Genomic DNA, 19883 nt, shown 5'->3' on the forward strand with positions numbered 1-19883 from the left:
TGTTTAGAATAATTACCCAAAACCTGGAAATGGCAAAAAGAAACTTGCATATCCTCACAAAGTCCTACTAAGGTGGCATTTTACAGGCCTAAGAACTTTATAACTGTAGGCTAACTGGAATATTTCTGTCCTGTGGATACACAAAGGTCGAGAATAGAAGATTATGTTAAAGGTTATGGTTTTATTCCCCCATACGGCCATAAACTGATTTTATCTCACATTTAGAAAAATTGTTTTGGAATAAACTACATAATCCTTTCCCTCTACTTCTCCAATAAGTGAACTCTATCATCTTGCTGGATGCGAGGAGCTAAATAAATTTGAGCTAAGCTCTTCGTCAAAGAGCTAAATAAATTTGACATGCATTCATTCTACATTTGTATGAGTCCTATTTTATTTTTTTAATAGTACGTTAACAGTATATGTAGTGCACACTACATATAAAACACAAAACTGAAATAAGATGAATGAGCTGGAACAAGCTAAGCAACTGAAATAAGATGAATGAGCTGGAACAAGGTAAGTTAGACTGGATGCCTGCTCCCAAGGAGCTTACAAGGAACAAGGAGAGAGACAATCACTGCTTTCCATGTGCTGATTTCTGAGCAAAGTTCTCTTATTATTAAACTTCAAAATGACTCTGTAAGGTAGGTAGAAGTCTCATCTCCATGTAATAGATAAGGAGGCCAAAACTTGGTAATATCATACCCTTACTATGGTAATATCATACCATTTATGTAGTACAGATCGCATTCAAAATTAGGTATGCTAAACCCCAAGGCTGACCTCTTAGCCACTCTGGGACGGAGAGCCTTTCAGTAAAGACCCAAACCCCGTTCCGGATAGGGCCTGACCATGCTGAAGACAGAGGCATATACTTTTGGAATCTCTGGAATGCTGGAGAAACTTTAGAAATTGCTGAAACCAATTCAGTTAATTTGCAGATTTATTAACTGAGGTGCAAAGAGGTCAAGCAATTTGCTCAAGACTAGATAATTAGGAGTGTCAATGTCATGATCGTATCAGGTCTCTTGACTCCATCTAAAATCCTTTCGCTACCACAGTATTCCTTCCAGGATGTAAAACGTGACCGTCCATCAAGAAGCTTGAAATTGTGTTTACCTTCTAGAAAGGCATACCCCCGTGTTCACCCAATATGATGAACTAAAAATCCAGATCTAAAGAAGTGTCCAAAAATCCCTCCACTCCCTGGGCAATTCCCTCCCAGACAACTTCTTAGATTCTGACCTAACACTTTCTTTGTTGTCTTACAGACAGTACAAACAAAGCTTGCTATTGAAGTGTGAGGGGAAAAAGAGTCAGAAGCTAAAATAGATCTGATGACTATGCTAGATACCGTTCTTGCTTAGCTACCTGTGCACAAACTACACACAGTAGAAGCAGATCCCTCTAGTAAACTACAAGACATGAAAACTCAGAAATCCCAACAATCAGGGTCACTGATTGCAGATGCAAATAGCCCTGAGAACTAGAGACTCAGAAATGCAATGGAACTCTAGAAATTCGAACTCAACATCCCATACAAAGAAGGCAATCTCTTTACAACTTTTCTAAGAGATGATCACTCTGTCTCCCCCTTATGAACTGTACTCACAAATCTGTCTACTTTCTTTCAGGTAGATTTAAATTGGAAATTCGTTTCTTATGCATAGTTGAAACAGGTCTCTCTTTTCTTGGTAAGGATAATGTCATGTGTTCACATTTCCAATACCCAATGCACTCCAGACACAACGATAGGAAAAATAAATCCTCAGGGACCAGAAGCAAAGCAAACACAAAATGGCAAGCAGATGAAGCCTGGAGTTTGGCTTCTGTCTGGTAACAGGGAGTAGAAGTTCACCCCTCCTGACAGGGGGCCATGTATAAATAAGGGTCCCTCTTGGCCAGCGGGAGAGAGGCTGGAAAAGAATGTGAGAACCCCTGCCTGAGGCCACAGCCCAAAGACAGGGGAGACCCCTTGCGGCTGGAGGGAGAAAGCCTCCAGCAGTGGGCTCACCTTCCCCCTGGCTTGCTGATGTACCTCAAACATCCAACACCTCCTCAGGATGGGTGCCTTAGTCATCTAAGGAAAACCCACTCGAGTCTCAGAGTGCTGGAGACCATGCAAAGGACTAGGAAGGGATAGTGATAGGATGCAGAGAAAGAAAAGGGAAAGACCAAACACAACAAAATAACTTCCTCTGAAGAGGACCCTGCAAAGAAAAATTCTAAATCGCAGGAAGAACACTAATACCAAGATGGACGGGAAGAGGAAGGATCAGTCCACAGTGTGTGAAATACAAATACTTTTCAAATAAGTGAAATGAGTGTCCTGTAATTTCCATGAATTGATGGGGTATCTTCTTAAAGAATTTTTTTAATGTTTATTTATTTTGAGAGAGAGAGAGAGAGAGAGAAACCCCAAGCAAGCCCAGCACTGGCAGCCCAGAGCCTGACACAGGACTTGATCTCATGAACCATGAGTTGGACACTGAACTGACTGAGCTACCCAGGTGCCCCTGATGGGGTATCTTCTAATCTTTAATCGGTATAACAGCCTTCATCCAAATCTTCTTAAGCTGTTGCTGTTTTCTCAAAAAAAGTTGCCAAGAATCCACGCCATACTGTGATACAGTTCCTCAGAATGGCAGGAGCCCTCAGGTCCCCTGGATTTCTCACCATCTCCTTTTCTCTCACACTTGCCCTAACAGAAGAGGAAAATGTATAACTGATTTGAATTAAAGGATTTCGCCCTTTCTTATTCAATGATTTAAGAACTGCATAAATGTAAGAGTGCCTCGGTGGCTCAGTTGATTAAGCGTCCAACTTTGGCTCAGGTCATGATCTCACAGTTCATGAGTTCGAGCCCCACATCAGGCTTGCTGCTGTCAGCACAGAGGCTGTTTCAGATCCTCTGCCCTGTCTCTCTCTGCCCTTCCCTGGCTCGCGTGCTCTCTCTCTCTCTCTCTCTCTCTCTCTCTCTCTCTCTCTCAAAATTAAATAAACATGATTTAAAAAGCGGGATGGGCAGCTACTTATCTCCCTTGATCAAGAATTGCATAAATACATTCTACTTTCTTTTTCCAATAGCCAAATATTTTCTTCTGAATACAACCAGGTAGGTTTAGTAACCCATTATTACCTAACCTTAGGGTCATCAAATGTCACCTGCCTTTCATAACCAAGATGTGTCATGAAGTTCTCTTAAGTGCCACCAGTAGGCTAGTAGTTCTTTTAGCAGAGGAGGGTCTGGATCTTTTCTCATAGTCCTCAATAGCGTTTCTCATCCAAGAGCTACATTACTCAATAGCAGCTTCCCCAAAAGGCAACAGAACATAGGGTGTAGGGAGACAGAGTTCAGTGAACCCCGCTCCATCATACGTGGGCTGGGTGAGTTTAAGCAAGTGACCCTGTCACTCCAAGTTCTCTCATCTGTCTCTCAAGCCTGTTAGGGGTATGTTATCAGTTAAACACCATGTAGACATTTCTTAGCTTGGCAAATAGGAGATGCTTAATTAACATTAGCTGCTGTGATCAGGCTTTATTTTTCTTCCTCTTCACTTCCTCCATGAAGGTCCAGTTTCCTAGAAGCAAAATGCCCTCTTCCTTTTTCTCCACTTAACGCTGAACCTCAAGTTCACAAATCAATCCCACCTTTGACTGCCATCAGTCACAAAGTCTTTCACACACTATCAAACACAGAAAAGCCAAGCTGTACTGAAGCAGAGAGGTGCTACAAAAGAGGAAGGGATGGGAGAGAGAGAGAGACAGAAAGAGAGAGAGAGAGAGAGAGTAAACAAATACAATAGCAGGAGACAGAAAAGACCTTGAGTAATAATCTGTATCTGTCCTTATAAAAGCAGAACTATACAAAGGATCTTCAGGCCCAAAGCTGTTCTTGGGGCCTCTCGCTTACCAGCAACCTGTTCCTTCTGGAAGTCCAGGCTTCAGGTTCTTAGCAGGGATTATGTTTGCTAGGCTATCACATTTCCCCCAAATCATCTCCACCAGCTCATCCAGCACTCCTTCAGTTATATTTAATTAATTGCAAAACAGCACTTGGCACATTTTCCACCACAGCTGAAGAAAACTATCCAGATTGGGTGAAATCATTTCTGAGTTCGCAAGGTTCTTTCCTGCCTTTGTGTTAGGAGGAGCAGGGCTGAGGGATCTGAAACAGCACGGTCCTGGGCTCTGTCCCTGAGCAGCCCCACAGTACTGTCCCCACAGCTGGCCAATGCCACCCCTGTCCACGCTATGCTTTAGCTGTCACTGCATGTGTCCCCAGTGCACTGCGAGCAATATTTTCACTCTGCAAGGTACTAACATCAGAGGCGGCTGAGGGGTGGCAAGAACAGCGAATTGACATTTCTTTCGAACAGACCCAATACACGTAGTTCCTTATATGCTGGCAAAAAGCGAAGGATGTGCATGTTGAGAAATCAAAAGAAGTAGAACATTTCTGAACTGAAAGATCATCAAGATGGCATTTAACGACTGGATGTCCCTTTCTAGTATGTACATTAGGACTCTTCTGATGTTTCCATTTATATTTGTACTTAAGAGTTTTTAGGTCATCATGTGTTAAAAAGAACTGTTTAAGGGGCACCTGGGTGTCACAGTTGGTTGACCGTCTGACTTTGATCTCAGCTCAGGTCATGATCTCATAGTTCATGGGTTTGAGCCCCTTCTCGGGCTCTGCTCTGATGGTACAGAGTCTGCTTGGGATTCTGACTCTCCTTCTCTGTGTCCCTCTCCCACTTGTGTGCACACACATGCTCTCTCGCTCTCTTTTTCTCTCAAATAAATGAATTAACATACATTTTTTAAATAAAAATATATGAAAATCACTGTTTAAAATCAGCCCTAAAGAAATCAAGACAGAAGGTGAGAGAAATGGGTGGGGGAGGGATATAGCTAGGCTAGCACTTCGGGAGAAAAGGGGTTTGGGATGATGTGCTTGGCACTATCACTTAAAGGGAAACAGTACTTTCTTCCCTGCTGTGGCTGCACAAAGTCCAGCAAGGAGGTGCCTTCTGTTTAGGGTGTATCCTCATCTAGGGAAGCCAACTGATCAAGAAATAAGCACGAAGGAGCTGGCTACAGAGGTTAGCCTCCGGAAAGAGGGCAACGTGGTTAAAGGTGGACCTGCTGTTCCAGCCCCGTTATCGAGGTCAGGGGCCAGATAGGTAGGGACCACGCTGCACCGTAAGGAGCCATAAGGAGGGGAGGGCACGGGCGCCTCTAGGCTCTTGGTCCACATGCCCTTCACTATTCGAGCAAAACGACAGCTATGGGGAGCTGGACAGGTAGAGATGTGCCCAAGGAAGGGAAGAAATACAAATTTACTGCATAACCCAAGAGGAGCTGGTTTACAAACATGAGGTCTGAGATCATTCTTGAGCTAGGGGAGTTCTCCTAGGGCCTTGAGAAGATGTGACAACCGTGTGACAGCCTTAGGATCATGCTAACCAGTTACAAAGAGATCACACCTGTACCGTCCCCTGCAGCATCCACTGGCCACATGCGGCGACTGGGCACAAGAATGTGCCTAATACAAACCAGAGGGGCTCTGAGTCAAAACAGATGCTGGATTTTGGAGACAGCACAAATAGAATATAAAATAATCTCGTGAGTGGTTCTTCTACGACTGCATGTTGAAGTGATAATATTTTGGAGATACTAGCTTAAATAAAATGTAGTATAAAATTAATTTCACCTGCTTCTGACTTTAAGTACCTTCTAGAAAACTTAAAAATGTGGCTTCTATTGTAGTTCTCTTGAACAGCCATGGTCTATACTATTGTAATGCTACAGCTATGAAGACACTTAGGGATGCAAATGTATCCCCTTGCAGATTTAGAAGGTCTCAAAGGAGGGTAAGGAACCTGCTGAAAGTGACGGAAATATAGGCACCCAACGGGGTCTTCTGCCTTCAAGTGGAATGCAGGAAGATGGGCTATTGAAAAGTGCAAGGAGGTAGAGCAACACAAAACGAGTACTGAAGCCTAAGAACTTGTTTCCAAACTGGGGCGCCTGGGTGGCTCAGCTGGTTGAGTGTCCGACTTTGGCTCAGGTCATGATCTCGGGGTTCATGAGTTCGAGCCCTGCATTGGGCTCTGTGCTGACAGCTCAGATCCTGGAGCCTGCTTCAGATTCTGTGTCTCCCTCTCTGCCCCTCCCCTGTTCGTGCTCTGTCTCTCAAAACTAAATAAACGTTAAAAAAAAATTTTTTAATAAAAAAAGGAAATGGTTTCCAAATCAATGCAAGACATCTATACGTTAAATAATATTTCGTGCACAAACTGATGCAGTTAAGGGTTAATACATCCCCTTCCTAATCAGTCAAAAGAAATTCCCTTCCTGATTCTCCCTGGAACCTTGTCACTGCACTGACAGAATTCTGACGGCTTATGGTGATAGATATGCTCACTGAGTAAAGGCTGAGTGCCTTAAGTCAAATGTATACCTGACACTCTCAGGAACCATTCTTCACTTGCCTAAAGCCAGCAATCTTTCTTCATAAATCCATGAGGAGGCCTTGTCTTTATATATAAACTCTGCCCCCACTCAAAATTTAAAGTTTCATATTCTAAACTAATAAAATTAAAAGTATCAATCACTGACCTAGAAAAAATATTTCAAATTCCATGCATCTTTCACAAAACATCCATTTTGGCCAAGTAAAGCAAACTAAAACTTGGGTCTTGCGTAAGGTACAAGATACACAAAGTTTTGATCCTGAGTGATTAAAGTACAGAGGTTACTACTGAGAAAATAATTAACACAAAAGCATGCACCAGTTCTAAGGTAAATCGGCTACTTTCCCTTTGGGCATTAAAGTAATTTACCAGCTCTAAGGTAACTCTACTATTTTCCTTGGGGCGTGCCTGTTGCAAGGGACCGAGGGTAAACATCTAGTGCATTTGTGAGTGATGTGGAAGGATGCGAAAAACGAAGTCAGGAACATAGATGTGGTCCCTAGGAGGAAAACCTACCTGGAAAATAAAAGTAGTATCTAGCCTTGTGAAGTACCTATTAATTATGGCGTATTTAAAGAAAGGACGCTAGGAAAGACAGGCTAAGTAGGAGAACCAGACAGTCTTCATGTCAAAAGGTGTTATTAATGGCACAAGGGCGTATTCACAGATATTCAACACTGTAATCGGGCCTGGTCTTCAGGATCCATTAGCAATCTCCCAAGTCTCATTTGCTCATCATTCTGGTTTTGTCCCAGATAAGCTTCTTGAAAACCACTAGTTACACCCTAGTCTCCAAAATCAATGATAATTCTGCAGTCTCTCCTCCAGGATATAACCACTGCCTCCTTCTTTGAAACTCCTTTGTGTTGTTTTTTTTTTTATTTGGTTTTTTTCTTGACAGAATAAACTACGGGTGGTCTTTTCTATGGCTATTTTTTCCATTTTCCTTTTGAACTTTGGCCCGGACTCCCTAACTGCAGTTCTTTCACAAATGTCTGGACTTGGCTCTCTTGTCCTTGTCCTTTAGGCTTGAAAACCCCAGGTTTCCAAATACTTCTCTAGTTGCAGGGAATGCCTCAAACCATACAACCTAGAATGTCCTTCCTACACAAACCCGCTGAGTAGAGCAAAAGGACAAGAAAGGAGAAGCAAGAGCAAGCTGCCACGAGGCTCGGTGATGATGGGAGAAGTTTGGAAGGCGTGGTGCTCAATCAATGGTGAAGCTCAAGATGTAGAGATGGAATAGGAAGGGGATGTGGATTTGAGGTCATGGACACGTAGGTTAAGAAAGGATAAGAACTATGAATTCAGGATAGCAACTGGTCTGCTGCTGTCACTGAGATTTAGAGAGGGAGAAAAGATGGGCGCAAATACTGAAGTCCTATAGGAAGACAAGGAGATTCTAAAACAAGGAAGAGCACTATAGTAAAGGGTCACAATAAGTTTATACTTTAATTAAGATAACTATCTGGGGACAGCTGAGCTAGGAATGTGTGTGCATGTACGTTAAACATAATATATATTTATCGTACCTATAAAAGACACACTGAGCTAAGAAGAACACGATGCGTGTGTAAGTGATATGTAATAAATTAAATAAATGTATATATGTATATAAATACACACTATATATGTATCTAATGTATATTATATCAGACACATCAATTAATGTGTATTATCATATATATGATGTGATATATATATATATGCATATATATATGTATATATATATGCATATATGTATACACATATATGTTATCTCCTCAGAGGATTTGTTTGGATATAATTCTACTAAAAAAGGTTGGGAAATTTTCACAGTAGCCCATCCCTAAGTATATCTCCCTAGAACACAAAAAATGCTTGAAATTTAATTGGTATTGTGGCAGAAAAAAATTCCCTGGTCAAATAATTTTGGACAACGCTGGGTTAAACAAAGTGAAATAGGTTTGGCTTCTCAGCTATAAGACCTTACATTGAATTTTATAAGCTAATAATGTGTATTGTGAATCTTAACAAACAGTAAACACTGTTTTCCCAACTGCAAAATGTTTTCTTCTCCATGGAGTAACTTAAGGGACTGGTGGAAACACTGTTCTATTTTTTTCCCCAGTTGCATTTACTGGTGCATAATACGTATCCAATGCTACATTAAGTGCTCACTTGCTACCAGAAAGAGAAGATTTTGTTGCTACCTTTGAGAATAAAACATTCTAATTAGGGAGATTAGAGAAAAATCAAAGAGAGTTCATAATAAAATCCTAGATCCTGGGAGAGCAGACTCCAAATACAGAAGAAAAAGACACTGGACAGCAGCATCTAAATGTCATGGTTCTCAATTCTTTGCCTTTGCTAAATATACCAACGTAAGTAGAGGGCAAATGGAGAGACAGATGAGGCAAAGAGAGGAAAATGTGACAATATTAAACTTCAGCCCAATTCCATCTTTTCTTCAAAAATGAATACAAAGGATACCAATCAATGATCTTTAAGGCAAACCAATGTCAGCATTTTAAGTTCTATTTCCACTTGTAAAAGAATGAAGACAATAATTTTGTCCATATACTTCTCCTTAATTGCGACCAATTAAGAACAAATTAAATAAGGGTTTTTTTTTAAAGAATTTAGTCATCTATAACCTTCATTCTAATAATACGACCACATCCTTACCTTGTGGAATAGGAAACGATATAGTCAAACTGAGGGAGTAAAACATAATTTAGTAAGACCAAGTATGAATCCATGAGAACAATAATCAAGTCTGCTATAACCCTTTATGGGCTATGCTTCACATGACAGAGACCTATGTTTTAGGGGACTGGAAAGAGGTGAGGTGGGAATAAATAAGGAGAACTGTCATAGGGAAAACAAAAGAAAGATGGAAGAAATAAAGGAGACAACTGGATTCTATTTCAAGGACCTACCGTTCCATCCCCGCCACAGGCCAGAATTCGTAGATTTGGTACCTTCCTATATAACTCAAGCCTGTAGAGGAGATAGAAGACAAATTAAACATGAGCACATCACTGGCCATCACAGAGAGAAAACCCAGGGCACAAGAGGGCTCTGGGATATCCACTGGAGAAAATGTATAATCAATGTAATGTCGTCAAAACTAGTTACCAAGTCATCACGAGGGAAGAGACCCCAACAACTGCATCAGAGGTTGGCAGCAAAAGTCAATTTTTAAATGGCTGACATTGGAATGGGATTTCAGGATGTCCCAGGGTTTCGTTTCCCACAATTGCTATTAATGCATCAACTCACGTCGTTTCCCTAGTTAGTTTCGACTTCCTTTTCTTTTCCCATCATACCCTTCCCTCCTTTCTCAAAGGAAATCATCATGAATCAATAGTCAATGCTGATTGTATGTCTCCTCCTCATACTTTATAAGCTTTTCCTGGATTGTTTTTTTTTTTTTTTTTTGAAACAAACAAAAAGTAGAAACCTTCTTGAAACCTACTTTCTACGCTTAATCCCAATAAACCTTTTCAGAGAGACAGGGTGCTGGGAGGATACCTACTAGTAACACGACCACACCTACAATCCCAGCTCTCTCTCTTCAGAGAGAGAACCAAATTTATACTCCTCGGGCCAAAGAGGGAAGACTTACTGACTTCTCTTTATTTAAAATTTGTCTGCTTAAAGTTAGATCATTTTTCATGTTGGCTCTTGAGAAAATACAATTAGACCCCCGCCCCATCCCCCGGCTAAAACATTTGCTTAAGCAAAGCGATTAAACGCCTCTGTTCTAGAAGACATCACCTTGTAAATCTTTGTTTTGTTTTGTTTTGTTTTTTCTGAAAATATCTCCTATCTGGTCACATTCTTCATGATGATCTATGAAGTCTCTACCTAAAGTGTAACCAAAGTGGTAAGATTTTATGATTTTGCCCTTCTGACAGGGCAGACGCCAAGGTAACAGATATGCCTGAGTCCATCCAAATACAGAAAAAAATACAGAAGTTTTATAGCGAACTCTAGTGGCAAAGAAGTTCACAGATTAAAAGAATGACAGGAGAAATTAATTTTTATATGTAATATTCTCCTGAATGCTTCAAATATACAACTTTTCCATTTTACACACGAATATTATTTCTCTAGAAATTATCTGAGTTGATGTTTCTTTGCCTCTGATATTGCTACTTATTCAAAAATAATTAGTATCCCTTAAGTTCTAATGTTTCCCAGATGACATCCAAACTATCTTAATACATGGGGTTTTTTTTCATTTTTTTTAATGTTTATTTGAGAGAGAGAGCACGAGCGCGTGCGCGCGCGCGCAAGTGAGGGAGGGGCAGAAAGGGAGACACAGAATCTGAAGCAGGTTCCAGGCTCTGAGCTGTCAGCACAGAGCCCATCATGGGCCTTGAACTCATGAACCGCGAGATCATGACCTGAGCTGAAGTCGGGACGCTTAACTGACTAAGCCACCCAGGAACCCCAATACATGGGTTTTGAAAAGGGAATCAGACAGTAGCAGAAACAGCCCTGCTCTTTCCCATCATGTACCCCATCACCATCACCAAAGGGAAGATACAGGATACCTGTTACCTATGGCTAAACTTTATTTTCAATGTTTCTAACAAAAATAGAATGAAATTTCTGAGAAGTTTGGAAAAGGGATTGAGCGGGAATTACAATGTCTTCCCACTCTGGTGTGGAATCAATAGGCATAATCAAGTAATCTGTCTCAAATAGACACTGATGCACATGCACAACCTGTAATTTACATACACGAACATACTCATAAACAAATATGGCCACCCTCCAAAGATATACTTACATTCTTACTAACGTACATCGCTAAAGTTGTAGGTGCATACATAGAAAAAGGACAAATCTTTTCTCAATGCGGATCTGTAAATAATCTCCAGGTGCATGTACATAAGCAGCAAACACACTAGAAGTACGCCCTGAGTTGACAACAAAGTAGCTGGTTTTGAAGGGAATTAGCACAATGAAGAGTAGGGGGAGAAACGTCAGATGAAGTTTTAAGGGAGGGGAATACAGGTGAGAAAATAAATGAGGGATGGTCAGAAAATATTTCACAAGGCAATCTAATAATGAAGCTTGACTCCACAGCAGAAGTCCTTCTCACTTGCCCAAAGCAGTATGGATCATGGGGGATTATTTCCAGACTTACGCATCTTTTGGCCCTTCCTGAGATAGATCAAAGACCTGTCGTGGATTCAGGTACCACATGAACATCTGCAGGACTTTGGTTCCCTGTAAGAAAAAAAAGAAAAAAAAAGACAATAGGCAGAAACTTCCAAATATGAGCTGATCATTTAAAAAATAAAGATTTAAAAATAAGTAAATAAATAAATAAAAATGGGGGCACCTAGGTGGCTCAGTTGGTTAAGAGTCCGACTTTGGCTCAAGTCATGATCTCACAGTTTGTGAGTTCGATCTCCTCATTGGGCTCTGTGCTAACAGCTCAGGGCCTGGAGCCTGCATTGGATTGTGTGTCTCCCTCTCTTTCTGCCCTCCTCCACTCATGCTCTGTCTCTCTCCTCCCAAAAATAAATAAACATTAAAATGAATATTTTTAGTAAATTAAAAAAATAAAAATAAGTCCTCTTATCTAAAATACCACCTAATCATAAACAGTATAAAGTAGTAGTTAAAATCAGGGGCTTTAGGGGCGCCTGGGTGGCTCAGTCGGTTGCGTGCCGACTTTGACTCAGGTCATGGTCTCACAGCTTGTGAGTTCAAGCCCTGCATCAGGCTCTGTGCTGACAGCTCAGAGCCTGGAGCCTGCTTCAGATTCTGTGCCTCTCTCTCCCTCTGCCCCAACCAACTTGCATTCTGTCTCTGTCTCTCTTAAAAATAAATAAATATTAAAAAAAAAAAAAATCAGGGGCTTTGGCCATCAATACGTAGGTTGAATGTCCAAGTGAGGTTTTTATCCAACCTGTGTTACTCTGGCCAAGTTCCTCAATTTCATTAAGCTTAGCTGCCTTCTTTTTATGAGGTTTTTTTTTTTTTTTTTAAGTTTTTTATTTTGAGAGTGAGAGAGAGCACACATATGCACAGGAGAGGGACAGAGGGAGAGGGAGAGAGAGAATCCCCAGCAGGCTCGGCCCTCTCGGCGTGGACCCTGACCTTTGGCTGTGTCTCACACCCATGAGATCATGACCTGAGCCGAAATCAAGAACTGGACGCTAAGCCGACTGAACCGCCTGGGCACCCCAGCTTCCTTCTCTTTAATGTGGAGACAAGAATGCCTAGTTCACAGACTTGTTGCAAGGATTAAATGCAGTAACATTTGAGGGGCACATCGATTAAGTGTGTAATGAATGGTATCTACTGGTGTTACCATCACTCAACATAAAAATCCATGTAGGGAAATTATTTGTCAGTCCACGTAATTTAAGATTAATTTTTACTTCATTGCACAGCTTACTTTTATCTTTGCATAATGTGAATATAGTCGGTGTGTGCAAAGTATGATTTTATTGAAATGATTTTTCTAAACTGAAGCAAAAGAACAGAGGCTCCTATTATTTAGGAGATAGATATATATATTTAACTTCCTTAGTTATATCTTACTTTGATGTGTTCCCATTTCTGTGTCCCTACCTAAGTCCAAGAGTTCTCACATGAACATTTTTGACTGATTTAAATAGTTTATAATCAACATTTATAGAACAGATCACCATGGAAAAGATAAGGCAGTTCCAGAGACCTTTTTTTTTAAGAGAGAGAGAGCACACAGGAGAGGGGCAGAGGGAGGGGGAGGGTAGGAGGGAGGGAGAGAGGAATGAAGGAAGGAAGGAAGGAAGGAAGGAAGGAAGGAAGAGAGAGAGAGAGAGAGAGAGAGAGAGAGAGAGAGAGAATCCCAAGCAGGCTCCATGCTCAGTGTGGAGCCAGATGGGGGCTCTATCCCAGGATTCTGGAATCATGACCTGAGCTGAAATCAAGAGTCTGATACTCAACTTACTGAGCGACCCAGGTGCCCCTAAGGAGATCATTTCTTAATAGTGCATTGAGCAAAGAAAAAAATGAAAGTTTTTTATTAAGCAGCATCAAAAGAGCTTGAAAACCTAGTAGGGTGCCTCATTTTAGGTCATTACCAGCCAGAGCAAATAACATGTCATCATTTGGGCAGTGCTTCTTGCCTATAATTACAGTTCCTTTATTAGATATCAAGATTGCTCTTCCTTAAAATATTCCCAAGTTTGTACACCTACTATGCTGTATTTGAGAGTCATTCTAGTTTAGCAGAAATAGTATGGTATTTGCATCTGTAATAACTTGGATGTTCTCATTAGGTGAGCATAAGCATTTAAAATCCTGCAGAAATCCAGCATATTAAATAGAAGGGCAACAGCTCCTTTCCTGGGGGATAATGAGAATTAAATGAATCAGTAATAGTTATGGATCTAACACAGTATGTGGCACAAAATAGCCTTCATAAAGGTTAGTCCCTTTCTTTGTTGCTCCTTGTTAATCTATTCATTAAATTGCACTTGAGGGTGTGAGGGCTAAAGTATAGCTTATAATTATCACATTGTTATGCCAGTTGTTACAGAGGCCAATGCAGGTCTTTTGTTCCACATTTCATCCAAACCTGTAATTTAAAAGTTCTGCTTTATCATGTGCTTGCTATAAATTTAGGAATCACATTCTATCCTTAATTGTCACAACTGATCCTTCACTTTCACCAAAGGACACATTTTGCTTCCCATAAAATTCAGAAACTGATTGAGATACAAAATACTAACTAAACACTGGATTGTTCTCTCTCTTCCCATGCTGGGCCTTGCTAGCACATCAGCTGGGGATTATCTTGAGCAATCTTTTATGTTTAATAGGTAACACCAGAGTCATTTTAATGACCAATTTATAAAAAATTTCCACTGACTTGCTAGAAAATTAATTTTTCAGTTTTAAATTCCTAGAGCGATAGGACCGGTTAATGTTAATTACTCTTTTCCACTTCTGGCTAATGTCGCTTCTATTATGCATACAATACCAGGTAATTAACACCCTCCACAAATAAAACAAAAGGCACTGAGATGTGGTTTGTCTTCAACTAGACTTCTCTGAAAGGTTTGAGTGACCACACAGTCTTGTTTTTGCTCATTGTCAGTCTGTTCATGGGGACACCTACGTATCTACATTTATCCTTTTGAGGAAGGGGAATCGAGGCTGGTGAGTTTTGCACTGAACGCCTCTAGGAGGCGCCGTCGATAGCACAGCCTATCACAAGACCGTGCTCTGGTGCTGGGTAGCAATGATGTGCATAACCGTACACAGCGACCCTTTCAGAGTTTACATTCAGGTGTGATACAATTACTTCTTTTAAAAGTAGTCATTCTAAAATACATTCCTTAGCGAAAACGGGAAGGGTCTGAAAAGGGCTGCATTGTTTTAAATCAGTCGTGGCGGGCGGAGACAGAAAAGGTCTAACACATCTAAGTCCCTTCTGTTCACTCAGCGGTTACCTCTGGGATGAGCTACTTTCGGGCTTAGGTAATTTATTCAATAGAACTGAATGGTTTGACAAACGCTAATTCACCAGGAAAGGGGTAATTTCTCTCTCACTGACAGGATTAAACCTACCAGTCATTGACACAACTGCCATTCACTAAGGAGTCCCAAACAGGCTCCCAGTCGTGAGACCCAACATGACAAATGCAAAAGCTGCAACGTTTGTTTCTTTTTTGGTAGCCTATTCTGCCAGTTTGTTCTTCCCGCCCTTCCCCCCACTCTCCCCATACACCTGCCTTTCCTCCTAGCTTTCACTCCTGCTATAGCATGGAAAGGGCAAGCCACTAAGTTAAACCCCAGGACTACAAAGATAAACACAAAACTGCCCTAAAGTTCATCAAAATCTAGGAGGAAAGAAAGACACAACGTGTGCGAACGGTGAACACAGAGTCCTCTATTACGTCACATTAACGTCATACAATTAGTGAGCGGGAAAGGAGGTAGAGGGTTCATGGGCTACAACTTTTAGGCTTGGGCCCTCGTAAGCCTCAGATACTGGTTACTCAGGGGTTTTGGTTTGTTTCTTTTGTTTTATTCTTGAAAAAAGCTGCAACTTTCTGCAAGAGTATCATACATCTCTCTAAATGAAAAAAATCGCTTGAGCGTCAATTGCAACCCACTGTGGGAGGTCCTCAGACACACGGTTGTAGGCATACCTCCTCATTGACTACAGAGCCTGCTAAGATATTGGGAGACTGGGTATCTCCAATGGAGTGATGAGTCTGTTCTTTCTGGCTCCAGGCATTGGGGAACAGGCTGGGACAGGAGAAAACAACTTCCCAGAAAATAGGCAGACTGTTCTAGAGGGAAATAAACAGGTTTCATCTACTCACCCACTAGGTGCCAGGTACAGTCTTAGGTGAGAAGAGAGAGAGAAATGGACAAAACAGAGATCTTGCCCTCCAGAGGAAGTTCTATGTGTTATTCATAAAAGAAAATATGATAATGACTTAGTGGTATGGAGGGCCCATTCAGAATGAATCGGCTCAAATAGAAGCACCAAAATTGCCCTGTAGCCCGCAACAGTCTGGTAGCTTACTAAGTAAGCATGCCTTGGTTTACACCACAGAGGTAGTATCTAGATCACGGCAAAAGCTGCCCAGAAAGTCCTGAGGACAACAAAAGCTAGCGGAAAAGAGAGATTCAGACATCGTTATTTCAAACTGGCTTCCAACAATCCCAAAAGAATACCTGGTTTATTTAAACATATTAGGCTCCTCCTCTGTGCACATGTGTATGCTCAGGAGGCTCAGAAGGAGACAGATGCAAAAGAAATCAGTCCACTGAAGACGGCGAATGCCACGGGAGAGATGCCTACTGAGAAGTAGGAGCGGCCAGAGCAGATACTCTTAAGACCAAATTTGGGGATTAGATGAAGGCATCTATATATGATATCTGAACCGTTTCTTGGAAGACGAGTTAACCATTTCTCTGTATGTGGGGAAGAGAACAGTGAAGGCACATGACACACAAAACACAAGACATGCCATGGGGACACTCCATTCTGTTCAGTCTCTGCACCATGAGGCAGGAGTGCTGGGAGATGAAACTGCCCAAGTGAGTTTGTAGATGAAGTTGCTAAGGGGCTTGGGCTTTATTTTATAGGCAAGAAGAGTCACAGAAATGTTTTAGTCCGGGAAACCACTCACACCTTGACTAAGAACGTAGACATCCAGGGGGGCCCTACCCATAGCAAAGGAGGTGGGGCCTTGGGGAAGCATAGCCCTCATGAATGGGATTAGCCCCCTGACAAAAGAGACCCCAAAGAGGTCCCTCATCGCTTCTGCCACATGAAGATACAGCAAGAGGACACAGCGAGAGGATGGCCCTCCCAACCAGGAAGTGGAACTCACCAGCCACAGTATCTGCTGATGCCTTAATCATAGACTTCCCAGCCCCGAGAAACGTTTAAGAACGGAATTCCTGTTATTTAAGCCACCTAGTCTATGGGATTCAGTTATAGCAGCCTGGGTAGACCAAGACAGCTACCCCCACACTCCCACCAGTACTGTAACTTAGAAAAGGGACTTCCCACAGATTTACTGTTTAGTTGTTTTAATTCCATCTGTTGAGGCTGGCTTGACAAGAAGAACATCCACTGCCTACCCTTCTGCCCACCTCCCAGCCTATTCTAAGCATTAGGAGCCTAAATTTTATCTAAACATCATGGTTCTTGATTTATCCCCAGGTTGAACATCACAGAAAATAATTAAGGTTGTTTGGCCAAGTATTTAGAAAGTTTGGGGACTCAAACATTTGAGGTTATTGACTTTTTGTCTCCTTCTCCTACCATAGTTGACTTGAGCCTGACCTGGGGGTGGGGATGACCCTGGACTGAGGCGGCCTATCCTGAGATGATGGTGTGTGCTCAGCATGAGCCTGTCCACCAACTGGATACCCCTTTCCTCTTGTCACCTACTGATAAGGTCCCTGGGAATCCAAATCAGGTATTCAACTCATGCCACCCCTCAACCTGGGATTTCACGCTCAACAGTGTGAGAAGCCAGGGTCCGGATGCCCTTGACCATCACAGGATTGACTAGGTGGAATCACTCTAGTGGTCAGAATACCTGTTTAACCCTGAACCTGTAACCTAAGTCAATGGAAATGAAGTCCTGAGATGGAGCCTGCAGGAGACACTGTGTGAAATGACATCAGGAGAGGTCAGAAATGTAAGACTCAGAAAAAAGATGTTACTGAGTCAGGGACACCCAAGACAAACACTAACTTCTAAAGTTACAGCAGAGGTGAGTATAAGGGAGGGCCTATGGCTTGAGTCCTCAAGTTTCCACACAGAGGAGGGGACTTGCCGGGGTAAACTTTATCTCCCAGGTATTACGTCTGCTCCACAGGAGACACTCAAACATAATGCTGGGGTCCCTGATTCCAGTTCCTGTTTCCCTGAACGATTCAGATCCGACCCAAGATAGTGCTGCCGATCTCAAAAACTTTCAAAACACCCAGAATCATCTCTACCCTTAAGTGTTGGGAAAACAATTATTATAAAATATCTGTTTAAAACAAATTATTGTTTCAAAAGGGCATGGAAGCAGTATCAAATGTGTTCATCTCAATATATTCCTGCAAAGTGTTGGGTGAATTTCTGTACACACAAAAAATACGGAAATTGTAAAAGCTGTAGGTATCTTTCTTGCCAGAAGATGGCGATACAGTCTAGTTATTTACTTAAGAGAAACTAAATTTTGCTGCCCAAGCAAATTTAAATAAAGGTTTGAAGCCTAAGCTTCCGAGATGGAGTGCTTTATATGATAAGCAAAATAAATCAGTTATTAAAAGGCAAAAAACAGAACAAAACAAAACAGGATTTAACAACAACAATGAACTATTTCTCCATTGGTTGCAGTAACCCTGGCTCATCAGAGTGTGGTCTCTGAGTAGCAGTAACACCCGCCTGAGAGCCTCTTAGAAAAGCAGAATCTTAGGGCCACCTGCCTGGGGTCCACATGCCCTGTTTTCACTGCCACCCTCAGTTCTCTTTTGACCCTTTAGTCTCAACTAAGGTGGTGGGTGGGGGAGGGCAAAATGATGGAGGAAACAAGATTCAAGGGAGCCGAGAAATGAGAAACTGCTTGACTATTCACCTGCTGACTCCCCATTACAGGGCTGAATCTACCCTCATCTGCGATGTGAAGGCACAGGACAGCCACAGCATAGGAAGAGGCTAGTCCTAACGGGGGAGGTGGGTCATCTCCGACCGTGGCCCTTCCCTACTCACTACAACTGAGGATTCAGCTGTGCCTTCCTAAGACTGAAGACGGAGATCAGTTTGAATGATTCCGATTGCCCGTAGGGATTTGGATTTCTTTAACGCTTTCTCAACATGTCACACTGCAGTTAGAAACAATGCTCTTTACAGTGATTAGGCTTAGTACGGAATTCTACTTTATGGAGAAAGTATGTAGAAATGTCAAGTTATTCAACATTCATTCTGATTTGGTTAGCCATACTTCTGAGAATCCTAGATTGTCTAGAAGTAACCTCATAAGCCAAAAAGCACAAAATGAGAGCAAATCACTTCAGTCTTTTGTCTCTAATTAAACTGGGCATTTTTTATTTGAATATGTCGCTGTCCCTTGTAGCTCCTCAAACACGTCATAACTTTTTTTCCAAAATAATTCTTCCCCTTCCTGAATACTCATCAGTAACAAAGCCACTGTCCTGCTAATGTTCTGTAGAATGCTGGTTGCTTGTTATACAATTATTTGTTCACTTCTATATGCCACATACTAGAAACCAGAGGTTGGAAGGTACAGCCCTGGGCAGGAGAGAGCCTGTATCTTAACAGAACACTTATGTTTCAATTCACAAAATACAAGTTTGTTCTGAGGGTTAAGGGAGCACGGTGGACAGGGTGATTAATTTTGAGAAATGGTTCAGAAAAGTGCTACCAACCCTTAAAGGATGAACAGGAATTGGCCACCAAGAGAGAAGGCAAGGGGCATGACTCCAGCTTTCTCTCTCTGCATAACTAAGTAGTCCATCTTTAATTCAGCTACTTCAATGGCACCATTTGCTTACCACTCCCAAGTCACTGTTTGCCTCTGAAATTCCAGAGCACTCTCAGTTTGATCCACTCAATTTAGAACTCATGATATTGTTAATGTTGCTTGAATTATTTTTCCCATTTGCCCTTTTGGTGTCATTAACAAGATGTCCTTAGAAAATTTACTTAAGCTTTCTTGAGCTGTTTTCTATTTAGTGAAATAGGTAGCAACATCAGATCATCTCTGAACTCCGTGGCATTACCAATTTATGCAGAGATTCCAAGAGGAATGGGCTCTATCTTTACTGAACTGTCTACTCCTGAAAGGCAGGATCACCTGCAAGTTTCTAAATGCCCTAGGAAAAAGACTTATGGTTTAAGGAGTACATCTTCTAGAATGA

At 41.6% G+C, this 19883-nt stretch overlaps 1 protein-coding gene across 9 annotated transcripts in view; it reads right to left on the bottom strand.

Moving 5' to 3' along the window:
* The window catches only part of DGKI (diacylglycerol kinase iota), a 439032-nt gene that overhangs the window by 189512 nt on the left and 229637 nt on the right, over positions 1-19883 (bottom strand). For all 9 annotated transcript variants that reach the window (XM_023250599.2, XM_023250596.2, XM_023250595.2 and 6 more), the window contains 2 exons: positions 11626-11708; positions 9404-9464 (listed from right to left, as the gene is read on the bottom strand). In XM_023250599.2, coding sequence (XP_023106367.2) covers positions 9404-9464; positions 11626-11708 — 144 coding nt within the window. The remainder of the gene's footprint in view (positions 1-9403; positions 9465-11625; positions 11709-19883) is intronic.

Source organism: Felis catus, chromosome A2 (assembly GCF_018350175.1).
Source record: "Felis catus isolate Fca126 chromosome A2, F.catus_Fca126_mat1.0, whole genome shotgun sequence".
NCBI lineage: Eukaryota > Metazoa > Chordata > Mammalia > Carnivora > Felidae > Felis > Felis catus.